The 16428-nt window shown below is 37.2% G+C and overlaps 1 protein-coding gene across 1 annotated transcript; it reads right to left on the reverse strand.

Annotated features, from left to right (window-relative positions):
• Positions 1–605: 605 nt before the first annotated feature.
• Positions 606–15959, reverse strand: BIO1 (adenosylmethionine-8-amino-7-oxononanoate transaminase). Its single transcript, XM_086601151.1, has 14 exons — positions 15158–15959; positions 14103–14273; positions 13695–13956; positions 13379–13459; positions 12313–12433; positions 10988–11127; positions 10423–10517; positions 9126–9241; positions 8908–9051; positions 8639–8772; positions 8425–8556; positions 6268–6402; positions 1267–1379; positions 606–1069 (listed from the first exon to the last, which is right to left on the reverse strand). Exons 1-14 carry the CDS (start codon positions 15880–15882, stop codon positions 865–867), a joined length of 2574 nt encoding a protein of 857 aa, XP_086457277.1. The 5' UTR covers positions 15883–15959; the 3' UTR covers positions 606–864.
• Positions 15960–16428: the final 469 nt, after the last annotated feature.

Here is a 16428-nt window from a genome sequence, read left to right on the forward strand (position 1 = left end):
TCCTGGTTACTATTACATGGTAGACAAAGTGAGAAACTGATTGTTTATATAGTGAAACAGTAGTTTGATGCATTGTCAATCACTAAATACGGTACGGTTTTAAAATAGAAAAGAGTTTCTTCTTTCAATAAAACGGAGTACTCTGTACATCTATTTGCTGATTTTGATAAATGGAATGGTCGGTAAAGTTATACACTTCGAGTCTTTGAATTGATTTTTCAAGAAACTGGATTATGTTGAAAATTTATTTTTTAGTTGAATTTAGCTCGGAGTACTGATCAAGGCTTATGAAACCTGTGAAGCATTCAATCATATAACCTGTTATCTTCACATCTCTGAAAACAACTTCCTTTTTCTAAAAATGGAGACTGTTTTACTCTTTTTCAACCCATTTAAATAATCCGTTTTGCAATTATTCACTTTCCTGGTTGAATTTTCAATTTCCATGAAAACACTTTTTTTTCCCTCATTTTTCCTTGAACTAAATACAGCCTTCAAGAGATTATATATGTTCAAACTTATCATTTCTTTTGCAAATCTACTAAATAGCCCCCATAGATGCCTCTACAATATGACATGGCTCGCTAAGTAGAGTACTCGGGACAAGTTTCAATCCTCTCAATTATATTAAAGTTAATGTCAAAAAAGTAAACACTCTGATGGGCATTACCCCAACTACTTGTCGCAAAACTGAGGAAGTAATATAAGGCCCGGCACAGATCCTTAATCATAACTGAAATGAATTAGGGTTTCACAAGAACTCCATATTTTGGGGGAACTTTAGCATCTGGGTCCAGCTACATAAACTATAAACATCCCAAAATTCTTACCACCAAAAAACGTTACCAATGTGAAGCTAAATGTTTACAACTGACAAGATTTCAATTCTTTCGCCTTCATCTGGTTAAACTCATGGATTTCTCCGTAAAGTCTCTTGAGAAGTTGACTGCAGACTTGAGGAGATGTGCAGGGGCCGCACATGAGATAAATAACATTACCTAGAGGCCTCATGTAGACACCGTCTTCACGGAATTTTTGAACAAGAGAGCTCGCATACAGTGACCCATAACTGCACAAAGGTAAATTATCATTTCAGGATCAGAGACCCATGAATGTAGAATACTAGAATGACTGCACAAGATGTCATTTATATATACACAAAAAAAACTGATTGGCCAAAAATATTACTATAGACCAAAGCCACCATATGATAAAAAAAAAAAAAAGTTTTAGGACAATAAGAAGTTGAAGCTAGCGAGAAGGTACCCTGCATCACTTCCTTCTGTACGGAGTTCTATTGCAATGAGAGTACCCAATGCTACCACTCTGTAAACTGCTGGATGTGAGGATATCTCATGCACAAGCTTTTCATCCCATAACTGCATGTAACAGAGAAATAAGTACATAGAAAACAATAATACAAAATGTAGTCATGTATAGCAACAGTGATCCTTAAATCAACACTTATATTCCCTACTTGTGCAGCTCCTAGGGAGGGGTGCAAATAGTCTCCAAAAATGTCCTAATGACACGATTTCAATAAGCTATTTAATTTTAATAGTTTTAACTTATTTTTAAAAGACAAATTTAAGATAAGGTGGCAATACATGAGAGAATTCTGAGAAGACTCTACCATGACCCAGATTCATCAGCAAAGAAACGAAATATATCAAGAAACCATATGAAGAAAAAGTAGGTTAAAGTAATTTATTGGGGACATAAGCAAGACATAAACCCCAAGGAAATCTAACAGAAGAAGCCCGCCAGAATCAAAGAGTTACTGATCTCATTTAAAACAGGCTTGACAATCAAAAAAAAAACAGAAGAAGCACCCAACCATGCACCAGAGTATAAGTAATACGTTATACACTTAATGGAACTTCACCTAAATAACACTCCACAAACACCTTGGCTCACTACATTCCCTCTAACTGGAATGATAACGCACTTGGCTCCATCATCTATATGTCCTGTTGAACTCTAACAAACCCAAAAGAACAGCAAAAGGAACAAGTAGACAGCAAATGGAACCAATAGATATAACTAATGTCCAGTTAGATATACCTGCGACTGCCAAAAAACTAAAATATTTCTCACCTTACCCATCATGACCCAAGAGAACTTTGAGCCGTTTGAGGAAGAAAAGGAGGACAAAATGTCCAAGGAAAAAGGGCAAGGCATTAACTAATTCACAGCTATTTTACCATAAAGAAACAAAGCACTAACGAAAATCCTTTAAATCTCCTAAGGATGTCAATGGTTAGGCCAAAACCATGGTGGGGAACCAAGAAAAGAAAAGTAAAGTAGATATGGAACTTTAAATTCGCTGTTAGAGTTCTAAGGGACAGATGTACACCCTACTATTTCCTATATAAAGATATGTGAGAGAAGGTCAAAACAAATTAAGGTCGTACCCTCTTTTCTCTCCAAATTTTATTCATTAGCAATAATAAAAACTTACTTACACAAATCAAGAAAATATAAGAATAAGATTATACGACTATAAGAGGAACCCTATAGAGTGTAAGAGGGAAATAGCGCAGAGGGAAATAAAGAAAATGAGAAGAAGAAAATGCACGTTTTGGTAATCAACCAAACATGCCTCTTGATTATAACTGCCACAAGAAACTCCCCATGTCTAGCCATGACTGACACTAATTCCTTAACGTCTCGTACGTAATATGCGTATGGAAGTTAAACACCCATCTAAGTTCTCGGGGCAACCCTTTATTGAAAGTAGAAAGCAGAGCATGGTACTCGAAGAGGAGAACAACCATGTCTCCAGAGTACCCAAGCAAAACCTAACACCTCTTCTATTGACCACAAAGAGCCACAAAATTATGCGATGTTCCCAGCCCCACTACCAGAACCGACTCACAGAGATCTGAAGAGTGAAGACACCACTCTCCTCCAAAGACTAACCCTGCCCCCATAAGTGATGTATACGAAGGCGGAAGCAACTTCGAATCAATAACACCCATGAATAAAATTGATAAACACCCAAAAACTAGGGTTTTAAAGGGAAAACGAATTTCCTTAATTCAATCTCTTGATTAAACAATCCAAAAACAACCGACCTAACAATGAAGGCCTAGGTGCCTTTATATAATGAAACCCTACTTCTAATTCTAATTATAGTCCTAATAGAAAATTACTACTAACATAACAAATAAAAATAGAAACTAACTAAACTAAATACTTTTAATTCCATGCCCATGCATCAGACTCCCCGGCTTAAAAGCAAACTCGTCCTCGAGATTAAGAAGAAGAAAAGACAGAATGTTGTGGCAGCCCTTGAACAGTAGATGTAGGAGGAAGTGGAGACAATACAACCTGTTGGCCCTAAAAAATGAAAGAATAGATCTTGGCAAATATATCATAAGTTAATGTCTCATTCATATTGCCATGGTCGCCCCAATAATAGATAGCAAACAGTAGTCATAGGAATCACAGTGCACCAAACTTCATCTTTGTAAAGGGAGCCAATGGAGAAAGGAACCAAGCAACAATGAGTAACCTCAATTGCACTACCCTTGCTCAAGCTTTGTATTTTGTATAGTTCTGGAAGCGGTTCAGTCTTCAATTGGAGCTTATCAACCATTTCTTGTGAGACAAGATTATCACTAGAACCACTATCAATAATGACATTGCAAAATTTGCCTCCTGTAATACAACGAGTTTCAAAAATGGCAAAACGACGCCGAGAAGGTTTATCAGTAGAAGATGTAACCAAGGATCGACGGATCATCAAAGCAGAAACACCAGATTCAGGAGGTGTAACAACTACAAGCTGAGTCATATTATGCGGCGACTGTGTAGCACCCATCTCACTATGATCATCATGGACTAACGCCACTCTCTTTAACTGTGGACAATCACTTTTCTTATGTCCAACTCTGCTGCACTCAAAACATGTGGCCTCAAAAGTGCTTATGGGAACAGAAACTGGATGTGGTGTAGCTATAGAAACATAAGATTTATTCAATTCTTTAGCCTTTAAGAGCATATTTGATAGCGTCCGATGTGTCAAAAATATCTTTAAATGCCAAATCTTTCTGTATTGATTGGTTCAAACCATTAAAATATCTTCCTACCTTCTGTTCCATAGTCTCAGATAAATCAGCCCTGGTGGCCAATAAAAGAAACACCTCGGTATACTCAGTCACACTCTTAAGCTTTTGTTTTAAATTTTGGAAGCGCATAAATAAATCCCTCTCATAATCATGAGGTATAAATTCTCTTTTCAACTCTCGGCGCATCTTATCCCAAGTGGTAGTTTTATTGTAACCCAATTTAGCACGAGTCAATTGAAGTTCATCCTACCAAACAAGTGCATAGCCCGTTAATTTAGTCGCAACTAATTTAACACACTTAGGATCCTCTAAATTTTTATAATAAAAAACCTTTTCAATTTTATTTAACCAGTCAACAAAAGCATCAATCTGTAATTTTCCATCAAATTCAGGCACATCCAATTTAATATCACCCATCTAATTCTTCTCTAAAATGCGCAATAAACGATTAATATCAAAATTACCTGCAATGTGCTGAAAATTTCGATGTCTTGGATTTCTCTGATTTCTCCCATTGCGACGAGGTGGGGATGGACTAAGATGAGAAGTTTGAAGGATCAAGTGGATCAAAATCAGGAGCAATGCGGTGGGGCTACCGTCGATTTCTTCGTGGAGAACTTGGTGGTGAAGCTTGTTGCCCACGGGCTATGGGAGCACCCTGGTGGCGTTTAAAATTCTGGTGGGCATGACCATTAGGATTGGGCTTAAAAGCATGTTATTCTCGAACTTGGGCCTGGTCTGCTGTCTGCATAAGCCCACGGTTGGAAATTAGGTGCAACACGATTATGACCTGATCCAGTGCTAGTAGCACATTGGGCCTGATTAGTAGAAGCCCAATGTGGGATTTCAATTTCACGATCAGAAATAGAAATAGAAGGAAGAGGTCTTCTTCTCCGACGAACTGGTTGTTGAAGACAAGCTGCCAGGGGTGCAAAAACTTGATCTGTGGGGTAATCATGCTGATTTCCTTGTCGACCTCTTTGACCTCGCTGATGGTGGTGGTTGCCAACTTGATTTAGAGGAACCAAATTCTAAACTTGGCAGTGGCGATTTCTTCTATCTTCTCCTTCAAAATCAAGATTTTTGTTGTTGGAAGTGCTGAGATTTCTCTCTCGATCTCCTTGGTAGTGGTGGGGAGTTTGAATTCCACGAATTGGAAACGGTGGGTTTGATATGCTGCGATTGTGGGGGTCTGCAACAGCCACCCATTGAGCAATACGATGTTTAGTATCGCTGGAAACTGTTGGTGAATGTGGCCTAGAAAGTGTGTGGCTACGTTGGCGAGGTGTTGGAGGGTCGCGTACGTCGACATCGGAACTGGAACTATGCAAACTGTGATCACTAGGGGCATCGTCTTCTTCCCTTGGCACGAGTTGCTCGTCAACAGTTGTGGTGCGTCGATAATTTGGTACAAGTTTCGACAACATCTCCTTAATTTTTCGCAATTCCATCTTGCTACCTTGTAGTTCTTCTACATAGTTTAGTCGTGTATTCACTGTTGGTGGTCGTCCGTGTCCTCTTTGTTGAGTGTCCATGACAAGCAAACCAGGAAAAAACCTAAAAATCTGATACCAATTTGATGTATACGAAAGCGGAAGCAACTTCGAATCAATAACACCAATGAATAAAATTGATAAACACCCAAAAACTAGGGTTTTAAAGGGAAAACGAATTTCCTTAATTCAATCTCTTGATTAAACAATCCAAAAACAACCGACCTAACAATAAAGGCCTAGGTGCCTTTATATAATAAAACCCTACTTCTAATTCTAATTATAGTCCTAATAAGAAACTACTACTAACATAACAAATAAAAATAAAACTAACTAAACTAAATACTATTAATTCCATGCCCATGCATCAATAAGAGTATAAGACACATTCTAAGACCATTTTGAGTATGGTCTGTTATCATTTATTTTATTAATTCTAAGACCATTTAGAGGATCCTAAAAACCAATTTTGCATGGAAGATTGAGGACCATACTCAACTCTGTGGAACTCACATTCCAAGATAGAGTGTAAATAGGACAAGAACTTGCAGACATGTCACAAGACTTAAGACCTAGCAGGTCTGAGTGTCTAACTAAGGTCCACAATACTTGGTAGGAAAGTTAAGTATGGCAAGGTTCTACAGTAATATTTACAGAAATAGGTGGTGAACCACAATGAGATAGCAGAAATTCATGGATACCTCTCTGAGAAGTTTTCCTTTAGCAGTAATATTGAGATTTCTCAAAGGATCTTTAAACCATTGTATGGATTTTGTAGCAGCAGAGCATCCCATAGCATGTGCAGAATATGAGTGACCATGCAAAAGTGCCATGAGCTGAGATTAGAAGAAACATGAAGCATTTTTATTAAATAAATAAAAACCTTGATTGCTTTGTCTCAACAATTTCATTCATACTGAGTATTAAAAAGATAACAAAATTTGCAAAGGCATTCAAAACAATAAAGAGCAATACGGTACTTTTATATACTAGGTGCCCGACTCACCTCTCACAAAAGCCTCATGAGAAACTCATTATTTTGATATTTTATAATATCAAACAATCATAATGAAAAATCATCTACTGAGTTCCAAAAAGAATCTAATTTCGTATAAATAATAAAACTACTTTCTTAAGCCTACACAAATTTCCCCGGTTCATTTCATTAACTAGCCAAAGATTTTACATTGCCAGCAATCATATCATTCCAGAAGCTCGCGTTGTTGGAGAACGATGTGAATGTATCCGCACCCTCTCAAAATTCACACATTTGCATGTTAACAACCACTTCAGTCCAGAACCATGAGCTTCTAGAGGGAAGTGCACAATAAAATATCTAGTGAATGGGTCTTAGGTCTAACACGGGGAAGACATACATCTAGGAGGCAAAGGCATGCATCCACCCCAACACAAACACACACCAGATTGGACTTGAAACTCAAATGAGTGGCCTTTAATGATTTACAAGTACAATTACATGTTGACGAGCAATATGCTCCAAAAGCCTGAGCTGTTGCAGGGAGGCATAACTATGTAGATCCAAATGGACATGACATCTCACCCAAACTAGGAGCAGACACCTAAAAGCCTATATTTCAAGCCTTAAATGGATTGATTTGAAACCATTTGATTGCTTTGTCTCAACAAATTCATTCATACTGAGTATTAAAAAGATAACAAAATTTGCAAAGACATTCAAAACAATAAAGAGCAATACGGTACTTTTATATACTAGGTGCCCGACTCACCTTTCACAAAAGCCTCATGAGAAACTCATTATTTTGATATTTTATAATATCAAACAATCTGATGCATGGGCATGGAAGCTTCTAATTATATTATTAGTAGTCTTATTAAGTTAGAAGAGTTTGCTACTTGTTTTAGATCTAGGTTATTTAGTAAGGTTTCTATTTTGGTTTCTAAATAGAATTAGGAACAAGGTTTATTATATAAAGGCATCTGGGGATTCTGGGCCTTCATTGTTAGGGGGTTATTATTGATTATTAATTCTTTGTGAATTGTTCTTCATTTTGAAGGTTTAAACCCTAGATTTAGGTGTTTATTTTATTAAACTCAATTGATGTTCATCCATTGTTGAAGCTTCCGCCAACAAGATACATCACAATCATAATGAAAAATCATCTACTGAGTTCCAAAAAGAATCTAATTTATATAAATAATAAAATTGCTTTCTTAAGCCCACACAAATTTCCCCGGCTCATTTCATTAACTAGCCAAAGATTTTACATTGCCAGCAAACATATCATTCCAGAAGCTCATGTTGTTGGAGAACGATGTGAATGTATCCAAACCCTCTCAAAATAACAACCACTTCAGTCCATAACCATGAGCTTCTAGAGGGAAGCACACAACAAAATATCTAGTGAATGGATCTTAGGTCTAACAAGGGGAAGACATACATCTAGGAGGCAAAGGCATACATCCACCCCAACACAAACACACACCAGATTGGACTTGAAACTCAAATGAGTGGCCTTTAATGATTTACAAGTACAATTACATGTTGACGAACAATATGCTCCAAAAGCCTGAGCTGTTGTAGGGAGACATAACTATGTAGATCCAAATGGACATGACGTCTCACCCAAACTAGGAGCAGACACCTAAAAGCCTATATTTCAAGCCTTAAATGGATTGATTTGAAACCAGTTGAAAAGAGAAACTATTAATATTTTATATTCGCATAGGCCACAATCTGTGCCCACATCATTCAATGTTGACAAAGAGAATGATATACAAAGAAACATGTGAGTATATTACTATGCTAAAAAGGGAAAGTCCACAATTAACATCAGATATTGCGATTTATGTCTTATGTTATTTAAATAAATAAATACCTTAGAATCCCCTTTGAAAGCATCAAAGACAGACTCCGTGGCCAATGTGGCAGCTAGAGGTATGACCCCACCACTCATCAACTTCCCATAACAAGCTATGTCTGGTAGACAGCCAAGTAGTTCTGATGCAGACTGGTCAAAGAATTCTCGATGTCAATAAACCAAAATAAGAGAAAGAATCAGAAAGAAGTTTCATTATGAGCACATAGCGCACCTCAACTCCAAGACGCCAAAAACCTGTAAAAACCTCATCAATGATGACCGGAATTTTTCTATTTTGGCACTCTGTAACAAGTATTCTCTGAAACAGTGGATCCACCATGTGCATTCCACCGGAAGCTTGTATAACTGCAAGTATGTCAAAGTTTAGGCCATTGGGTCAGACTTTGTACGTAAAATAAAGAAAGAAAGAAAAATAAAATAATAAAATAAAAAATAAAAAATAAGGGTGAAAATCTATCAGACAAACTAAGCACTTCTTGCCTGGTTCTATAATCAATGCCCCAATATGAGCATCTTCCGAGCCTGAACATAACAACAGCTGCTGTGATATATAGGCTGAATAAGTTCTAGCAAGCTCTGAACCGCTCCGACTTCCAGAAAACAGCTCTTTGCGCGAACTGAATGCTGTAAAAGTGTAAAGAACAGGTTACACCATCAACATAATAGAAGAAAAAAAGAGAAGTATGCATACAACTTACTCATATCTTCAGGTTTCAACTTTTCAGAGTGCAGGATTTTGGGTAAGGAAAGAACCCAGCACCCGTTACAGATAAATGTTGTTGGAGGATCCAAAAAAAGACCCCTTCCTCTATACCTGCAATTGAGTGCAAGTTCAACGTGTCAAAGAATATTTGTTTTGTATTTTACCACATTTATTCTTTGAATGTTCCAAACTGTAACAAACATATGATCCATATTGTCGTGTTTAATAAATTTAATCGCCCATTGTCCAATTTTTTTTTTTTTTGGTAAGCCTATTTTAAATGAGACCAGTAACTCTTTGATGCTGGCAAGGTTCGACCATTCGAACCCCAGACCTCTAGTATCATCACCCAAAGGTTTTACCGACTTTGCTAGTCGACACCTGCAAAATTATTTTCTCTCTATTTAAGCGTGTAACGACATTGTCCAATTATGCTTAGTCTAAGGAGAGTTGTATTATGCAACTAAGCATCTCAACATCTTATAAATTTGACCTTGTTCGATTGGCCGATGAGTGTTGTTTTGAAACTTCAATACCTTTACTATATATATGAGGCTAGCCCCCCTCAGAGCACTGCCGCCACCAACAAGTAATTGTTTCATAAAACCAGTCTAATTGTAACTGGCTGAATTTGGTGGCTCAATTGACAGCTCATTTTAGCATTCAGTAACTTCGCGCCGCGTAATTACTATTCTAACCTTAACATAGTAAACCTACTTCTTTTTCTAGATAAGGTTCTTTGCAGAAACATACATAAATAGCAAGTAAGCAACTGAACTTTGGGACCATCTGATCTAACACTTTGTTGCATAACTAAAAAGGCTTAGGGGCCCACCACAACCTGTGCTTTAGATGTAGTAAATGTGTGCATCACACATGCTACACTTGTTTTATTGTAACTTCAGATGACATAGTTTGGTAACATCTTGTGATTCTCTTTCATGAAGGACTGTAACAGTAGTGACTCCTAGCATCTTGCTACTCTTTGTTTGGCTGGAAGAATTATTTTGGGACTAAAATAAAAAAATTACCAATCAAAAACTAATTATAATTTTAACAAATTAGAATGTAAATATGTAATTTATAATTCTAAAAATAGCGGGCAAGCAGTATAATAAACTGGGTCCATATGCAAATAAAACTTATACCATAGTGAACTGTACAGCCAACTTACATTACCTGCTAAAGTTACAAGCCATGTCAAGAAACATGTTTTTAACAATATAGACTCGATGGTATGCAGCACACAGTACCTATTAAGTGTTTTCATAAAATATGAACTGAATGCATACCATGGTTGCTGGAGGAAACCCGTATATGAAGATGGCGCTTGTGCTTCCATTGCACCCAAAGTATCACCATGATAAGATCCATTAAGAGCTAGAACCTGAGTACAACAAAGGAATTACCATGCTTACTAACCAGTCCAACTCTTTAACTCCACAACGAATTAATCCAAACTGCACCAAATTAAAACATTCGTCTTTTTAAGTCATCTAGTTAAATCCTCGATCTTACTCTTCTTCAGCTAGTCAAGAAGGTTTTCCACGCTTAAAGTCTCCCGTTTTGGGGACTTTTTGGCTTGTTGGAAACTTTGGATGCTTTTTTAGCCTCTTCAACAAGTACTCACTTGCTCCCATTATCGCTCTCTTAGGACTTTGCTGAGGGGGTATGACAGCGGGTCTCTCCAATGTGAGTTGTGATACCTACTTAGATGTCTTAGTACCCACTCTCTTGCTAGTTCTTGGTGCAAGTGCTTTGACAGCATTTTACTTGATTAGAAAAAACTCCTTTCTGACAAAATCTTTTTCAAAGAATTGCATCGACTGTTACAAATTGTTTGCTTAAAAGACATACCTTCAACTCAATAGGTCTTTTTGCCTTATGAAGATTCAAAAGGATCCCATGATCAAATGAAAATTTTCTGAATGCCATCTTTAGAGCTATTTCAATAGCAGTAGATCCATTGTCTGAAAAGAATGTCCGAGAAGCCCAACCTGCACAAGAAACAAAATATATACCATTGATTAGCCCGAAAACAGCAACAAGGAAAACCACACAAAAACAAAAGTGCATATCCGTAAACCAATATGTTATTCTGTTAAAGTGCCTGCCTATTTTGTTGACTTCGCCGTGTTCTTCACTAACAAGTCCTTTCAACAGCGAACAGATTTTATGATTGAACTTAACAAATAATGCAAGCAATTTCAACCTTTTGTCAAAAGTCGGACATTGAAATTACCAATTACCAATTTACCAAAGTCAGAAAGGCTCTATATTCTCTTTCTATTTAAAAGAACATGAATAGAGTAATAGGCATGGCCTGCGACAGGAAACCAGATGGCTTTTATTTCCTCTAATACATTTCCGCCTTAGTCATCAGATTCTAATATCTCCAAATAAATTTTTATTTGAAATTTTGGTAAACTCATTAGCAATTTGTCTTCAGGATAACCTGAGGAAGATGGTGACATACTGAACATCTTCCTATTATCCAATACAGATATTAATTTCTATGGAACTTGAAATTAATCAACGTATTACTATGCCTTCGGCCTTCCTGGTGGGATCACTTATGCCTTTGTGGTTCCCCTGGAAGGGAACCTTTTAGCATGTCTTGTTATCACTATTATAAAATGTTTCTTATCTTAGGGAAAGGTTAGGTTTACACTCTAGATACTGAACAACAACTAATAGGGCTTCTTTCCCAAAGATTATTACTTGGTAAGTTGGTAATTGACTCTACCTAAGGGAAAGAGGGAATATAGCTCTGCTCCCACCATTTCTAAATCAGTTGTACTGCTCATTTCAGATTCCTTAGTACTCGGTGACCTCCCATATTTCTTCCTCATTTGCTTCAACTTAACATTATATTTATCAAGGCAATGAACAATGAAGACTACACTTTCAGGTGCTTTGTGATCTAGGGGACATTCACTCTAAAGATCTCGGAAGAGAATGGATGAGCAGGGTGAATGCATATCTTTCTCAAAAGAATAACAGAACACTATAAAGAAGAAAAAGATAAAGAAATAAAGGGGCAGGGGACTTAAAAGAATTATATCCATCTGGTTTGACTCTAAAGGTAGAGATTAGACAGAATAACTAATACGATTCCAGAAAGGAGACATTATAAAATAACTACTAGGATTACAAAGGTAGAATATATTAAAATAACTAACCGCTTCCCACACCATCAAGCAAAAGCTCTGCACACCGTAAAGCTGGTTCATAAACATTTTCAGGAAACATTACATGCCCAAATCTTGCAGTAGCATAACCCATGTCTCTTGCAAGCTCAATCTGAAACCACCTAAAAAAGTAACATGGTAAAGAAAAAACAAAAAATTCAACACATTTCCACACAATGACACAGAATGTTCAGAGACCAACTTATATTGTTAGCCGCAAGCCAAAAAGAAAACTGAAGCAATAGGTGGCAACACTTCATCCCAAGGAAAATGAAGAATCCCATCTAAAATATAAGCTGTAATTTGAAACAAAAGCTGATTGATGTTCAGCATCTATTTTGTGAATGCAAAACAATGACAGTCACTATCACTCGACTATTGAATCCAAACTGTACTTTTACCATAAGATGTTTCAATTTTTTCAGTAAGCTCTAAAATTTGAATTGAAACCATGGGGTTGATAACAAACAACTGGCGTAGAGCATAAACAATCAACTAGCCAATCTCAGTACTTGTAGGACCATTCAGACTATATAAGTATATAGGGATATCTAGTATTTTCCGCTTCATCTTTCTCTTTTCTTTTCTGTGTTTTTTAAAGAATATATGTTAAATACCGTATCATATACAAAATTGCAAAGCAGATCATATTGTAATTGATCTATCATGAAACAGAAAAGGAATGCTAATATATTGGAAATTATCATAATCTTGAGCTGTAAAAAAAAGAGGGAAAGAACAAGCGCCAGCCTCAAACAATAGCCTTCCAATTTGAGGCTGGCACGTATTCATTCCCACATTGCACACTTAGATGATAGTTTTTGATGTCCAGGTCAACCCTGAACATACTCCTATAGTAGTGTCTGATGATTTACAAAGTTTATTGGCAACTAGTATTTCCTGTGCAAATATGAGTCCTGTATATTGCCCTTTTCTTCACAAATTGATCAGATAAAGATAAAGGGAGGAGAAAAATTCATTCACCAATCACAGTAAAATAAAACTCCACAGCATTAAAAGCATAATTCAAGCGTAAGAAGAAGTTCATATGAGTGACCTGTAAAGTAGCATCAGGGCCTTGAGTCCACCAACTAGCACAGGCATCAAATTGTTCAGTAATATACTCACAACTTCTGACCTGCATAGATTAAAGGAAAAACAATTAAATAAAAAACAGAAACATAGAAGTTAATAGGTTGTAGATCAGAATGTCTAAATGTTCTGGAAATGTCAATTGCTCATCACACATTCTTTCATGTACTGATCTAAAGACCGGCGATACTTTTCATCAAGTAAACATAAAACAACATGATCATATTCCACCCAAATCTAAGAAATTTAACAAAAGGGAATATGTTTTGATTCAATTATACCCTGTGGACGGCAAAATTTTCTCCCAAACGTGAATCGATCACCGTCACACTTTCTTCGGGAATAAGACTGTGCTGAGTAAACGGCCACCACAAAATCTTCCTTGCTTTCTTTGGCATTTCTTGTAATCTATGCACCCTTTGTAGATGAGCAGATAGCATTGTCTCCTTGAGGGAATCAAATACGTCCTGAGACTCATCAAACCACTCAACCAGGTTTTTTGATTGATCTTCTGGAACAGATGGAAGCACAAGGACAGGTACACTAGAAACAAAAATCAATCTAAATCAATATAAAGGTCATCAAAATAAGTACACAATAAAAAACCTACACCACCATTTATTTAAGAAAAACAAACTGGTGTTGGAGAAAAATAACATTACAAATAATAATTTGCTAAGCTCACGTACCTATTTCGCAGATAAGTCATCAAAGGCACCTCATTAATCAAACCACTGTCTTCAAAAATGACAGCAACAATATCATAACCTCTAAGTTTCAAGCTTTCATATGCCGATATGGTTCCAGAGATACCACCTAAACGTCCATCCCCAACAAGAATAACAGGTAACCTAAAGGGCCTGGATGCCAAAGTACAAGTACATAAAAATATGACCCCAGTCTAATAGACTCAAGCTATCTCAAGACAGTTCAAAAACATAAAGATTAGGCCACAAAACAATGAGATTTTTATTTCTTATGCACTCAATAAGCTTTTAATCTCTTGCAGAGGCATCACAGAAAATTGTGATACAGGTTTTTGCTGCTTTTAATGTAATTCCAGTGAGGATATGCTTGTTCTCTTCTTCAGTTTTAGTTCTTCGATCAATTCCAATTTCAAAGCTTAGTCCACAAAGCCTATCTCAGTGAACTGAGTACCTATTGGAGGCAATCATGGATAAGTACAAATCGCGGTTCGGCAGCAATGGCGCCTACCTTAGGGCGGTGCCATTGATAGCATAGCTAATTTCTCTTCCTCTCTCTTCGTTATTTATGTCCATTCTTTCTCTCCCTAAAAGCAGGCAGCAGCAAAAGTGGCGAACAACAGGAACTTTGTTTGTTCTCACCACTTACAATTTACTGGTAGTATAAACTGAAAGAAAACAAAGCATGGAAAATAAAAGGAGTAGACCGACGTTCCAAGGCACATCGGTGGAGTAGTATCCCAAAGATGTAAAGTATCTTGGAAATTTCTTTCGACAGCGACAAGCACACAAAATATATATCCGATGCACCATGAGCAGATTATAGTCCTAACAACATGTTATCTAAATAAATATTTTCATTAGAAAGTTAGTAAGCACAAGTTTAAATTATCCACATTCTTTAAAATTCTAAGGAGCGCATTCATGAGGGCCAAGGTCAACACATGCAACAACCAACATGACCTGCACTAAGTATATCCATTAACTCTACTGCAATATTATATGCCAATTCCATTCATCGAAAACTATCAACATTATACCTGTACAAGTCACATTGCAAAGTACCCGAAGGCCCAGGACTCGCAACACCACCTGCAGTCTCAATAACAGTCCAAACATCTTTCCCAACTTCACCTTCATCTCTCAAACACTTCTGCAAAGACCCCAGCAAAACCTCATCCTCCAAACCCGCATTTTCTCTCTCCACCGCAAGATGTGGAGATATCGCCTCCTTCCATCCATACAACATCTTACAAACCAAGTTATTATTCCTCACCAGCCCTTCTTCCCCAATCCTCATTTCTTCATACCAACACAAATCTCTCATCCCCTCATTCCCACATTCCTCCTCAATATCAATACCACTCACTTCTCTGGCTGCGAAAACGGAACTTTTCAATGCGTGATTGGATGCGAACAAATTTATGGGAATGTTTCTGTGGGTTAAAATGTCAGAAATGTTTCGATAAACGAAACGAGAATCGGAATCGGAAGGGAATCCGGTTTGAATGGGTTTAATGTAATTGAAAAGGGTAGAATTGGAATTATTCGATGAGTTTGAAAGGAGTACAGATGAAGCGAGACCAGTTGAAACTAAAGTTTTGCCTACGTTAGTATTGGAACCGTAAATCATGTAAATTGGATGAGAGAGTGACACGTGTATTGGTTCTGATGAAATGAATCTGGGTACGAAGGGTTGTGTGAAATTGCGGATGTGGCAACGGCGGTGTGAACGAGTGAAGAGGATTGAAATTATTGGGGACATTTTTTTTATTTTTTTTAGCTAGGGTTTTCAGGATGTGTGAAACGAGTGAAGCCCTAAAAATTAAGTTTGTGGAGTTTAAATGTTTTGGCGGGTAGGTGAGAGATACTTGTTGCACGTGCATGTCAAACAAAGGTCCCCTACCAAGTCAACTAATTTTCAAACTCCCCTAATTTCAGCATCAAACAGTGCTCCATACATTTAACCACACAGCCCAAGCCCATGCCCACGCGCCACTTGAGTGACCACGGTCCACGGATCACTTGTTTAACTATTTGGCCCAAAATGTTAGATCCCACGCGCCACTTAAAAAACTGTTTGGGCCTAAGTGTAAAGCCAACACGCCACTTGATAAATCGAAACTGCTTAGAGAATCTTTAGGTGAGATACTATCCTAGCATCAAACACCAAATTTCCATAATTTGGTATTTTTTCATTTTCAGGAGAGATACATATTGATGAAAACACCAAACCAAACACCAAATCGGTCAAAATTTGGTTCCAGCTTTGGTGCTGTATCAAATCTCTCTCGCGGTTTTGGAAAAACTG

The sequence above is a fragment of the Coptis chinensis genome, chromosome 3 (genome assembly GCF_015680905.1).
Source record: "Coptis chinensis isolate HL-2020 chromosome 3, ASM1568090v1, whole genome shotgun sequence".
Classification (NCBI taxonomy): Eukaryota; Viridiplantae; Streptophyta; class Magnoliopsida; order Ranunculales; family Ranunculaceae; genus Coptis; species Coptis chinensis.